The sequence below is a fragment of the Aquarana catesbeiana genome, linkage group LG08 (genome assembly GCF_042186555.1).
Source record: "Aquarana catesbeiana isolate 2022-GZ linkage group LG08, ASM4218655v1, whole genome shotgun sequence".
NCBI lineage: Eukaryota > Metazoa > Chordata > Amphibia > Anura > Ranidae > Aquarana > Aquarana catesbeiana.
Window position 1 is genome coordinate 78,657,675 of NC_133331.1, and position 13,583 is coordinate 78,671,257.

Below are 13,583 nucleotides of genomic sequence, written 5' to 3' on the forward strand. Positions count from 1 at the left end.
TGAACAGAGGAATATAGACAGAGGCTCGCAGCAGGCAGTCCAGCAGTGATGGGGACAGAGTCAGGCAGACCAGATGCATAGGCAGGAGTGAAGTCAGGTTACAGGCTGAGTCGGTAACAGAGCCGCAGCAAGGCAGAAGCAAGATCAGAGGGAAGACTGGGTCAGTGGAGTTCAGGAGTAGTCAAGACAAGCTGGGTCAGAAACCGTAGACAAATGCAGGTTGCAGGTATGCACAGGAACGCTGTAGACAAAACTGCACTGAAACCTAGTACAGGCTCGGTCTAAATAGCCCGCTTGACGCCAATGGGAGTAACAAATATGCACACGGAATATGCCTGAGCACATGCATGTTTCCTATGTGCATGTATAGAAATATTAATTGGCCTGTGCCTATGCACAGGATGCTGTCCAGAAGAGCCATTCTGTTTGCTGGTATGCCCTTCTTGACAGTTTCCCTAAATAGCATTGATACTGACTGTCTTCACTTTCAAATAACATGGCCATAGCATGTAATACTTGCTTATTTTCAGGTGGAAAAGAGAGAAAAGGAAAATGAGGCTGATGATGTAGAAAGTAATCTCCTCCTTCCTCCTGGAGCAACACTTAGATGGGTCACCTTCCTCCTGAAAATCTACAGAGCTGAGGATATTCCACAGAGTATGGAGCTATTTCTACATAATGAACTGGTTCATCATTTGGTCAGGGTGGTTTAACTTTGCACTTGACATCATTTTGGTTAGGGTTGGCTTAACTCTGCACCATGTATCTTTACAAATTACCACAGAAAGAACACCTCTAAAGTAGACCTACGTATATAGAATCCATGTAGCAACACAGATGTCATCGATTTGAGCACTACCTACCAAGCTACATCAGGTCTCCTTGTTTTTCTTGGATTGGTTAACGTGCCATTATTTTTGAGTGAATGAGTCACAAGATCTTTTTATATGTGCATAGACTATTAAACTAACCATGTTTTGGGTCTATAGAAAACCAGGCGTGTACCATGGCCCAGTATTCCACTATGTTTTTTTAGGCCATCAGGGGTTATCAAAGGGGAACAACACTTGTAATTGCTGATAAGACTCCTAAGTAAATCAAAGTAGCCTCATACATATATTGATTTCTTCAGAAATTAAGCTGAAGAATTGATTACTTGTAGGTCTAACTCAAGAACCAAACAGAATAAAAAGGATTGTTGAGCAATGCTGCTTTGTTTGTAGAGATTGTAATGTGAGCATACAGTTGAGAAGTAAAAAGTAGAAGTCATGGATCAGCCCCTGACTTCAGGGACTCAGAAGTAGATACATTGTTGAGCTAATCTAAGTAGCCTAATCCTATTACTGTGGCACACCAATAAAAGCTATGTTTGAAAATGAATTTAATAAATGAATATTTATGAATATCGAAGTAAAGATAAATGATCAGTATATCGTGTGTCTTTCTATAGTGGATGATGCTTTTGCACAGTCAGTTAAGGAACTGTTTGGAGGAGACTCGGACAAGAAAAATCTAGTCGACCCCTTTGTAGAAGTGTCATTTGCTGGAAAAAAGGTATTTCCATCACAATATCAAACCACATGTTACTTTTTTGTTTTTGTGTGATCCCTGTCTATACTTCCTATATATTTTTTTTTTTTCTTTTTTAGGTCTCTACTAAAACAATAGAGAAGAACGCAAATCCGGAGTGGAACCAAGCTGTTAATCTTCAGATAAAGGTTTGAGACATACAGGCATAAACAAAATTGTTGGTGCCCGTACAATTCATTGAAACGATGTTTCATTCCTCCTGAATTGATAAAACTAAAAACAATTGTCTTGTGTATACCTGAATGCCTTTGGTATGTCAGAATAAAGCAAATGAGAGGTGAAGAAAGATAAATTATTTTATATTCTACAAAGAAAATCAAAAATGGCCTGTAGATATTTGTTGGTACCCCTAGAAAAGATTATAGATAAGTGGATCATGATATTTTAAACTTATCTGTTTCTAACTAAAATCACAAATGCCTTCTATCTTTTAATCAGCCTATTTAAATTGACAAATGTAGTCTTTTTATGCTGTTTAGTATCGTTTTGTGCACCACACTGATTGATCGTGGACCAGAGAAAGCAATGGAGAGATTTGTCTGAGATCAGAAAGAAAATTATAGGCCTGTATGTCAAAGGTAAAGACAGCCTCCGAACAGCTTGAAGTTACTGTGAACACAGTTGCAAATATTACGTTTTAAGGCCTATGGGAGTGTAGCCAGCTTCCCTGAATGTGGTCGCAGGAAGAAAATAAACCCCAAATTGAACAGAAGGATAATGTAAATGGTAGGCAAACAGCCAAGGAACACTTCCAAAGGGATGCAAGCTGTATTCCATGGTGAAGGTACATTGCTGTCTGATCTCACCATCCCTCGCTCTTTGAGCGACAGGTGCGCTCCAAGGATGAAGACCCAGGAGGTTTGCATTGTTGAAAGAAAAACACAAAAAGCCATATTGGAATTGTTAAAATGCATATTGACAAGGCATGATGTTTCTAGGAGAAAGTCTGTTGAATAAATAGAAAATAATTGAGCTTTTTTTCTAAGTTCAAAGGCAAGCGTTCAAAGAACACCATAGTTACTGTGAGACATGGAAGAAGCTCAGTTTTTTTTGTTGGGGCAGATTTTCTGCATCCAACAAAGGGAGTCTTAAATTTGTGCAGGGGACAAAAAAAATCTCAAGACTATCAAGAAATTTGAGAGCGACGTACTGCCCATTGTCAGAAATCTGTCTGTCACAGGTCATGGTTCCTCCATCAGGATAACGATCCAAACACAGTTAATGTCACCCAAGAATAGCTAAGAACAAAACATTGGGCTTTTCTGAATTGTCCCTCCTGTAATCGCTAATCTGAAACTTGAAGAACTTCTATTGTAAGGGTTGAAATCTGCAATCTGGAGAAAATCACCCCTCAAACCCGAGACTGCTGGAGCAACTGCTTGAGAAGAGTGGCCCAAACAAATTTTTGGTTTCACTGAGGAATTGCTGGTTTGCAGTGACTGAAAGCTTGTACAACAAAATATAATGTTACGGGTACCATCATTTTTTCAATGCCATTGTATTTTGTTTAAGATATTTAGTTGAATCAAAAGAAGAGTCTAATTTTATTAAATATGGGAAAAAAACAATAATGGATGACAATTTTGTCACTTTCAAGTTATTTCAGAGAAAATTGTGGGTTTCTCCATTATTTTATTTTTTTTGTAGAAGGGCACCAACAAATTCTATTCTGTCTGTTTATAGACATAAATATAATATAAATATATATTCTGTAAATATATACAATGACCAAATGTGTTTACTTTTTCAGTTCCCATCTATATGTGAGAATATAAAGCTAACAGTTTTTGACTGGTAAGTTATTGGCAGCGTTACACGATTTTCAAAATGAGTAAACCAGTGACTGGTGGGCTTATTCAGTAAGATGGAAAGCAAAAGCCTATAGCAACAAATCACTATTCAATTTACACTGACCTGGCTTCTTTTAACTGACATCTGATTGCTGTAATGTACTGCAATTTGCATATTGCCATTGCTGTCTGCAGTTTTATTGAATATGCCATTATGTTATGCGGCCATGAATAACAATTCAATTGTACGGTATTCACTGATCAGATTGTGCCAAGGTACCTTTACACAGGGTTATTACACTTACCATTGAGGAATAATATGCTAATGTAATCTGATGTCATTCTGTTTAATGAATTGTATGGGTTTATCAAATGCTTTGTGCAGGGACAGACTCACCAAGAATGATGCAGTTGGAACAACTTCTTTGAGCTTGTCTAAGATTGCTGCTTCTGGTGGTGAAATGGAAGGTGAGATCAATTATGAGTTATGACCCCTTCCTTCTACACGGTGACCTCTTTACCTTTTTCATGGACCTCTGCCCTCCCTTTTACTCACTGCTTTGGTAGAACTCCTCTGCATATAATTACATTATGGATTATAAAGAGAACCAAGCCCCAGCACTTCCTAGTCGGACCCTGCTTAAGCTTCCAGATGCATCTTGAAGCTTGGTTTCATCAGATCTTCTCTTGGTAATCTGTTCAACCATTCTAGGGAACTGGACAGATTATGGGGAGAAGGCCTGTTGATAAGAAGCCTAGACTTGGTGAGCTCTGAGTAGTTTAACACTTGTCTAGAGCATTGCTGGTTTTGATGTTCAATATTAAAGGCATCTGCCACAAGGCAAAAGAAAAAAAAAATACCTTCAAAGACAAGTCCATGACAAAAACTGCTTTTTACCAACCATTCTAGTCCCCTGATAAAGAAAAGAAAAAAGAAAAAAATTTGACGATCAAAGGGTTTGACATCAGTGCCCTGGAACTAGCTTGGTCTTTATTTTTTGACAGATTCTTTTGTAATATGTGTCATGGCTGGTTGCATATTTTTAATGATAAAGTGAGAAAGATGCTGTAGATTTATGATTTTTTTGTCGCTACTTAGTGACAGAATGTGACAGAAGTGTAGGATGTGGTTTGATTTTTGCTTTACTTAGTTTTTTTTGTATGTAGAATAATATGCATTTTTATATAGACCATTGCATTTTTTGTAAGTTTATAGTAGGCAATATGACATTACTTTTTGATGCCCTAAAGTGGTTTTAAAGGCTCAAGTTTTTTTTAGAATAGAATGCATGAAGGTAAAAAAACCTTCTCTGTGCAGCAGCCCCCTAATACTTTCCTAAGCCCCATCACGATCCAGTGATGTGCACAAGAGCCTCGGCTCTCCAGGGACTGTCCCTCATTGACTGAGACAGCATCGGAAGCCATTGACTTCCACTGCTGTCAGACACAGCCATTGAGAGGGGGCGGAGCGAAGCCACAGCTGTGTGTGTGAAAGGAGCAGTGCAGTGGCTTGGGAGCGAGCCTGCTCTGGTGCCCCCATAGTAAGCCATTTTCTCTAGAGGTACTTGGCAGGAAGAAGGGGCCAGGAGCGCAGTAGAGGGACCCGAGAAGAGGAGGATCGAGGCTGCTCTGATCAAAACCACTGCACAGAGCCGGTAAGTATAATGTGTGTGTGTGTGTGTTGTGTTATTTTTGTTTTGTTTTTTGTAAAAACTTGCCTTTAATATCACTTTAGGTTAATCTTTTTCAATTCTTCATTTAATTTGTTATAAAATATTAAAAAGGTTATTATGGTTTATTGCACTGTTACTGTAAATCATAAAATGTTTAACGGTTTTCTTTTTGCAATATAGACAATGACACAACGGGAGTTGGGTCTTCAGCACTGGAAGGTGTTTATTGTGGTGTGATTTTGATTTCATACCCCACTGCCCAAACTGTAGATGAGTCTTTAGAGGAACAAAGTTTTTTACAAAAGAGCAGTGATGAGCAGTTATCCATGGCAACCAATAAGATTTCATCTTGAATTGGTTTAAAGCAGTCAGACTATTGAGAGATTGGTTGCCATGCATTAATTTACTATGCTCATTTCCCTTTCTTGTACTGTACATGGAAAACAGTTTTGGCACTGGGACCCGCAAAAATCCTGCTTCTTCATATGCTTGTGTTTCCTTCATATTTCTGTAAAATACATAAAACAGACTGGATTGTTGTAATCCTTACTTTGATCAGGAAAATACAAAATCTGTATTTGCCTTAGCCAAAAGGTGCTATAAATGTTGTCCAATCAGATTCCTGCTATCATTTTTCTAGTTCCTGCTAAAAACGAATCTAACCTCTGGTTTGCTACTGGCATTAATATACAATTTCCCATGTAGTAATATGTATGACTGGGCTTCACTGGGAAGAAAATATGGCTTGCATTGATCTTCATTTTAGAGTAACATTAAGTGTGCTACACATATTGCAATGTGATTGTACAGTCTTCTTTAACTCTGCCAGCAACCACGTAGTACAAGGGTCAGTCTGATTTGGATACACATGGAATGAACTGTTTAAGTAGGCCCTCACATTCTATAGAAAGGTTATAAAAAAACAAACCAATTACTGCGCTAAAGTCTTGCGAAAGTAGCGGCCAGCACTACAATCCAACAAATTGCATAACGAATAGAAGTAAAAAGTGCAGCGCTATGTATAACAAAACATCAGCACAAATGAATAGTGACATTAGCATATAAACATAATAAAGTGCAATGATAAGACCTTCCATATATGAAAATAGAAAGATTTAGTGGTTGTAACCCTTACAAACCACTTTTCACTACAGGTAAGCCTATAATAAAGGCTTACCTGTAGCTACCGTGGATATCTTCTAAACCTGCACGGTTTAGGAGATATCCCCTGTATCAGCAAGTGCCAACGTCATCGACGCATGCGCACTGAAGCAACAGCTCGTTCGTGCCGTTGCTTCAGCTAATGTGCCGCTAACGGCAGGAATGACCGTCATCGCGGCTCTGGCCAATCACAGCACCAGAGCCTGCGATACTCGGAAATAACTCCGGGAGACATGTCGCCAGGGGAGAGTAGTGTTGCTGGGACCGCTGCGGGGGCTTCGATGTAAGGTGAGTATTTCATATTGAGCTGGTATGCTATGCATACCAGCTCGGTATGCCTTTGTCTTGCAGGTTTTTTTTTTGTGGGTTTACAGCCACTTTAAATCGTATGACCGTGTAATCAGATAGTAAAGGAAAAACAAAAGGTCATTCAAATGATTGTTATGAAGAACAATCCAAAAATGGCTTAAGGAGTCACTGCGACAAGTGCATTCACTACCCAGGAGAGAGGAGTGAATACACTTACCAAAGGACAGCATCAATCGAGCATGTAGTAATAATGATCAGTATGGTAGTCACAGAGACTGTATCCAAGGGTAAGACATCAAAGTTCTTCACAGCAACAGACCCACTTGTCAAATCATAGACTCCAACGTCCACAGAAAACAAGAGATCTCCACATTGTGTAAAACTGTTTAGCAAGGGATTTTATTAAAGGTAGAAAACTTGCACAAATCCCGGAATAACGGGCATCAAGAAAACATCTCCATGATTTGATCTCACAGATATTGGAAAGGGGCGCAATGACATGGAGCGGACTCATCCAAATCCAATGCGTTTAGTCTACAAAGACTTCAACCCCAGTTGAAGTCTTTGTGGACGAAACCCGTTGGTCTCTTAAGGCCCACACACGCAATCAGAAAATCGTACAAAAAAAAAAACTTTCGAAGCGATCGTATGATAATCCGATCGTGAGTGCACAGCTTTCGTCTGAAATTTTTAGAATGGACAAACACTAAAATTTTTCTTGTACGATACCAGATTTTACAATTTTTGTTTTAATCGTATTGTATTTGCGCGGGCGTGCAATGTTGTACCCAAACAAAAATTATGTTTTTTTTTCCCCCACAAACAGAGCTTTCCTTTGGTGGTATTTGATCACCTATGCGGTTTTATTTTTTGCGCTATAAACAAAAAGACCGACCCATTTTGAAAAAAACATTTTTTACTTTTTGCTTTAATAAATGTCCAAAACAAAGTAAAACAAATTTCTTCATCAGTTTAGGCCAATATGTACTCTAATACATATTTTTGGTAAAAAAAAAAATCGCAATAAGCGTATATTGATTGGTTCGCGCAAAAGTTATAGCGTGTACAAAATAGGGAATAGATTTATTGCATTTTTATTTATGTTTTTTTTTTTTTTACTAGTAATGGCGGTGATCAGTGATTTTTAGGAGGGGGGGGGGGGAGAACGGGGAAAAGCCACGTCCACCTTAGGTCATGGGATATTTTCCCGGCATCTGGTAGGCAAAGAGGATCTATCTATACCTGCAGATCCCTCAGCCAGTTATTTAGTACCATATCTCATTTTGTCCAAGTTGTTTGTATCACGAGGTGCCTAGCTTGTACCCAGGTTGCCCAGATTTTGTCAAATTTCTGAGGGCAGTTGCGTCCCATATAAGTAGGTTTGTATAGGGTTAGAACAGTGTTAATAAGTGCTCTCCATGTTGAGAGCTGCGGGATATCTGGGAGCTTCCATCTGGACAGAATCATCTTCCTAGCATAGTAGGCCACGTAAAATTTGAAGAGTTTAGTGTGTTTGGTTGCCAGATTGTCAGTAATGCCCAGTAGAAAGACAAGTGGGTCCCTGTCCAGAGAGAGGCCTGTAACCCTATTCAAGTCAGCGACCACTGCCTGCCAGAAGGTTTGAATATGGGGGTATTCCAACACCATATGAAAAGTTTGCACCGACTGCCTGCATTTGGGGCAGGTGTCATCCACATCCGGGTAAATCCTGGAGAGTCTGAAGGAAGTGTAGTACACTCAATGCAAAAATTTTAGTTGCACAAAGCGGTCCTTGGCTGAGATTATAAGTGGGATACATTGTTGCAGACCCTCAGTCCAATCCTCCTCCGTCAGAGCGGGAATGTCCCCCTGCCACACTCCAAACAACCGGAGTGTGTTCGAGGCATCTTTGCAGGTAAGTCTCAGGTATATGGAGGACAGTGTGTGGCTGATTTCAGCAGCAGAAAACAGGGATTCAACTGAGTGTACAGTAAGAACAATCCCATCAGGGAATTGGGTCCGTATGGCATGTCTGAGTTGCATATATCTAAAGTACATCCACAAAGGTAGTTTAAATTGCCGCCTGAGTTCCTCTAGGAGAAGGAGATGGCCTCCTGACATAATATGACTAATTTTTGTAATCGTATATATCTAGCCTGAACCTGGGGATCTGGAAAAGATCTGAGATGAGGTAGAGAGGGATTGCCCCATAGTGGGGTTTGTGGCGATATGGTGCCAGCCTCGCTAAGGTGTTGGGTAACCTGCTTCCAGGCCATAAGTGTTGTTTTCATAGCAGTGGTTACTTGGGAACTATATTTGAGCCCTCGATACACAAGATTGCCAAGTTCAGAGTAGGACCCTAGAATGGCTGCCTCCAGATGAGCCCTCGATATACAAGATTGTCAAGTTCAGAGTAGGACCCTAGAATGGCTGCTTCCAGATTCACCGCTGGGTTGGAAATGTTTTGAGCAAACCACCACCTCACCGTGACCAATTGTGCAGCCCAATAGTGTTTCCCAAAGTTTGGCAGGGGGTCGAGCCCGCCCAGATAAATGAGGTGATGGCTTGATCATGTTTAGCGAAGAAAGCAGCTGGGATAGGGATTGGCGGAAGATGTAGAGGAATTTAGGGAGGCAGGACATTTTTATTAGATTTACTCTCCCCATCGGAGTGAGTGGAAGATTCTTCCATATATTACATCGGTGGATAAATTGTTGGAGCGCAGGGTATAAGTTGTCATCTAAATATCGAGAGGGTCCCTCTGAATGTGGATGCTTAAATATTTAAAACTGGATACCTGCTGTAGAGGGATCTGTGGATCGACCAACTGATTCTCCTCTGACAATGGAAACAGGAGCCATTTGTCCCAATTCACCTTAACTCCTGAAAAGAACCCAAACTGGTCAATAATAGCCAAGGCTGCCTGTAGTGACCGTCGGGCATCATGTAGGTATAGTAAAGTATCATCTGCATGCAGAGACACCTTTTCAACTGGGGGGGGGGGCGCATGAGATGCCCTGTACCTCGCAGCCTTGCCTGGTGCCTCGGTGGAGAGGGAAGGGGGCCGAATGCGTACCGTTCCTCCGAACTCTGGCTGAGGGGGGCGAAAAAAGCATCCGCAGCCAGGAGATAAAGGCTCTAAACCAAACTTCTGAAGGACAAGCCACAAATATTTCCACTCCACCAAGTCAAAGGCTTTCTTGGCATCAAGCGAAGCCACCATCCCGGAGCCCCCCCAGCCGAAAAACACAGTCTATGACTGTGTGAAGCCTTCTCAAGTTGATGTCGGTACCTCGCCCCAGCATAAACCCAGTTTGGTCTCTGTGGACTAAGAATAGAATAACCTTGTTAAGGTGAGTCGCCAGCACCTTCAAAAGGATCTTCACATCCATGTTAAGCAGCGAAATGGGCCTATACGAGGAGCATAGCTCAGGGTCCTTGCCGGGTTTGGGTATCAAAACCCTCAAAGCCGTAGACATCAAGGGAGGGAGAGAAGAGGCCTCAAAGGAGGCCGACAGTACTTCCAACAGCCTATTAGCCAGTGCCTCCACATGTGCTTTGTAAAACTCCACCAGGAGACCATCTCCCGGTGGTTTGAACAACATCGCCTCACGCAGAGCACACTTGTAGGTCCCTGCGTGTCACCTCATTCCTAGCAGTAATATATTGTTCTAGTGCACTGGCTGTCTACTCAGCCCGAGCCAGCTCCAGTCCAGATGAGTGTCAGATCTGACCGATTTTCATCTGATAGTATCCCTGTACATGGGCTTTAAAAGCATCCCAGCTAGAGGCTGGGTCAGTGGCAGTTGGGTTAGTGTCCCAATACCTTTTGTACATCTGGTTCAGCACCTGGGGCAACCCTGTCATCTGAGATCCAGAACCATGACAGGCGCCACAGGCAGTCAGTGGGAGCAGGACAGATATTCAGGTGTAGCAGGATAGGCATGTGATTGGATATTCCCCTAGGCAGAAATATATCTCTTGTACCTTGGCCAGGACAGGGCCGCTGACATATACAAGATCAATTCTGGACATGGCTGCATAAGTGGCAGACTGATTTTTTCCAACGCCAGACGTCAGTAAGGCCAAAAGTGGAGGCCCAGCGGGGAGTCCACAGCCCCACCTGGTGTCAGCCTGTCCAATTCAGGACAGGGAGGCATGTTGAAATCCCCTGCCAGAACCACATTATCAACCAAAACATTCGCTAGGTACTGGGCAATCTTTATCTTTCATTTAAAACTGTCAAAGATGCCGGTGGGGGGATGTATAGTCACACCACCGCCATAGTTACATTTGCAATTACCACGTGAAGAATGACAAACTTCCCCTCAGGGTCCAGATGCAAATCCACCAGAGTGAAAGAGAGGGACTTGTGAATAAGCACACTCCCCCCACCCCCCCCTGGTGTAGGAGGAGTAAGTGGCATGATAATAGTGACCCACCCAGGGTTTTTTAAAGCTAAGGACTTTACTGCCCTTTTGGTGGGTTTCCTGAAAAATACATACTTCGGGGTGGTATGTTTTGAGGAAATTAAACACCAAGGAGCGCCTTTTCCGGTAGTTTAGGCACCTGACATTCCATGAGATAATAGTAAAAGGAGCCATGGCTGAGGGTAGAAATAAAATGGACAGTGCAGTAGGACCAAGTATATAAAAGCATCCGGACCCTGGTAAGAGGCCAGCTCCAGACCCCTTCACAGCACCCCACCACAGCACCCAATGAGAAGAAAAAAACTTTTGTCAGCAGCTATGTAAATACATAAAATACATAACTTCACTTGAACAAGCAACCATCTAAACCCGTCCCTGCACACCCCCCCCCAAACCAGGGTATGCCTGTATCCCAAAACTAACCATAGCCAATGACTACTTGGGGTCATGAAAAGAGAGCAGCCAAATATGTCCAACTTCAAAAACAAAAAGGTGTAGGTACACCATGTCCAGAGGAGATTCCGCCAACCAGTGGGAACCAGTAGGGATGTCTCCTGAATGTAATCAGGGGCACAAACTTACTTAATAGGGCTGTTACATCATTACAACACAGTAGGATCCTCATCCAGTTGGTTATATTTTAAAAGGCAGAGTCAGTGTACAGGCAAAGAAACCATGTGGGTAACCATAACTTTTTGTAGACAGTAAGCTAAATACCCCCTGACCCCCAGAAGTGAAGAAGGCAAAAATGTGAACCTAATGCTGCGTGGGCTGCAGTCAAAAGTCCAACGGAACTCTGTCAACAGCAGCATGCCCCATCCTAGACAAGGCTTCTGTGTTTTCTGTATCGCCAAACCGGCGCTCGGTCTCTGCAACCCTCTGGTGGATCTTATCGAAGTCCTCCCGGATGAGGCTGATTTCCAGCTGAATGGTGTCAATCTTGGTGGTGAGAGTTGATGACAGCGCTAGTCTCCAGATAATTTTCGATCTGGAGACTAGCATGCAAAAAAAAAAAAAAAAATTGAAGATTCGTTCATCTGATCTCATTTTTGCATACAAGGCTTTAATTGTTGTCAAATGCAAACCGTATTTTCTTCATAGTGAGTCTTGAGGAACATATAAATTTATGTAGCTCTTTATAGAAATCATTCAGGTCTACAAGGATCCAGTTCTGTGTAATTTGCATGTTGCTTTACAAGCTCATACTTTTTGAAGTGTCAAATACTAATTTCTTAGTACTAATGACTGGTTATTCTGATCTAACATTTTCCTAAATGTTTTGCTAAGAACTGATTTACACACAACATAAATAATAGATATTTCTATCCATACTACCAACCATGGTGTTCTGCTAAACAGATAAATAGTGCAGTATGTCCGGCTAATATGGTAGGCTTATTTAACCCTATAAAACGAGGATCAATGAGGAACAGTGACCCATGACAACAGTCATATTTGCAGCAGCTCATAGTGCAGAAATAAAAACAAATCAGGAGCACAGTCCTGTAATACGTGTTGCTATAAATTTACTGTAGCAATAAGGGAGTCTTCAGGGTGCAGAGAAGAGAGTTTATCTATTTTTGTAAAGTGATTTTTAGCAAATAAAATCTGTATGAGGTAAATATTGATTGCAGAGGTCTCATTTAAGTGTAAGTAAACCCCCCTATCGTTCTCAGCCAAAAAGCTACCATCTTTACCTCTGTTTAATCTACGACTGCCATGGTGCTGCACATGTGATCAGTTATCACACCAGCCATTGGATGGCTTGACAGTTTGGTTGAGAGCACCGACAATGGGAGTGTTCCATTTCTGGCACGTGCCGAAAATTAAGCAGTTTTATGGATGGGTTAACTTCCGCTTTAAATATGCTTGTTTTTTTTCTTTGTCCATTTGTGACACAGTCATTCACTTTTGGGGTACACTGCCTCTTACCGGAGAACTGGACACTGACAAACAATGTCATCCCAGGAAACCTCTCCTATGATCAGCATGCCTCAGTTTTTTGCTAGTGTCCTAGGAGGATGGATGTCTTCATCAGTGCTGCATTGTAAAAAACAAACCTATTTTTGCTACCACTATTTTTTTTCAATCAAGACACTTCTCTACATTGCTGCTACATCTGGTCTCTTTGCTTGTAGTTATCTGACACAACCACTCTCAGCCTGGCTTTTAAAGTTCTGCCTTCGTACCCTGATAGACTGGATGTTGCAGGGCTAGCCTGGAAATTACCTTCAGACACGGGGTTCCATGTAAGGCGCTTTCCACACTGTTCTACCAACAAGTTAGTCGCAGAGCATTTTCCAGATCCAAACCGGTTAGCATTGCCTTTTTTTGTAGGCTCACACCATGCGTAGGGCGATTAGGCCAATCATGGGAAGCTGCCACATTCATTTTGGTCACTGAGCGCCTTTTTGAAGTCCTTTTTTTTTTTTTTGCCAGTTTTCACCATGGAAGGAGTTATTGCTGAGGTAGTGAATTGTTTCATCATTCAGCACTCAAGAAGAATCTTCCTACTGCTGCTTCTACATTGCAAAGCGCACTGTGGAACTTTGATCTTCAGTCTAATCCTGCTACTCTTCTGGTCACTGAAATCCATCTGAACCTCATCTGCCACTAGCTGTTTGGGTTGCATGAGTACTTGAGGCCTTGTT

At 41.7% G+C, this 13,583-nt stretch overlaps 1 protein-coding gene across 3 annotated transcripts in view; it reads left to right on the plus strand.

Annotated features, from left to right (window-relative positions):
* The window catches only part of MYOF (myoferlin), a gene marked incomplete in the record, with an annotated part of 231,955 nt that overhangs the window by 83,377 nt on the left and 134,995 nt on the right, over window positions 1–13,583 (plus strand). For 2 of the 3 annotated variants that reach the window (XM_073596030.1, XM_073596031.1), the window contains 6 exon segments: window positions 531–657; window positions 1,451–1,554; window positions 1,650–1,718; window positions 3,341–3,384; window positions 3,766–3,848; window positions 5,234–5,272. In XM_073596030.1, the coding sequence (XP_073452131.1) occupies window positions 531–657; window positions 1,451–1,554; window positions 1,650–1,718; window positions 3,341–3,384; window positions 3,766–3,848; window positions 5,234–5,272 (466 nt within the window). 3 annotated transcript variants of the gene reach the window in all.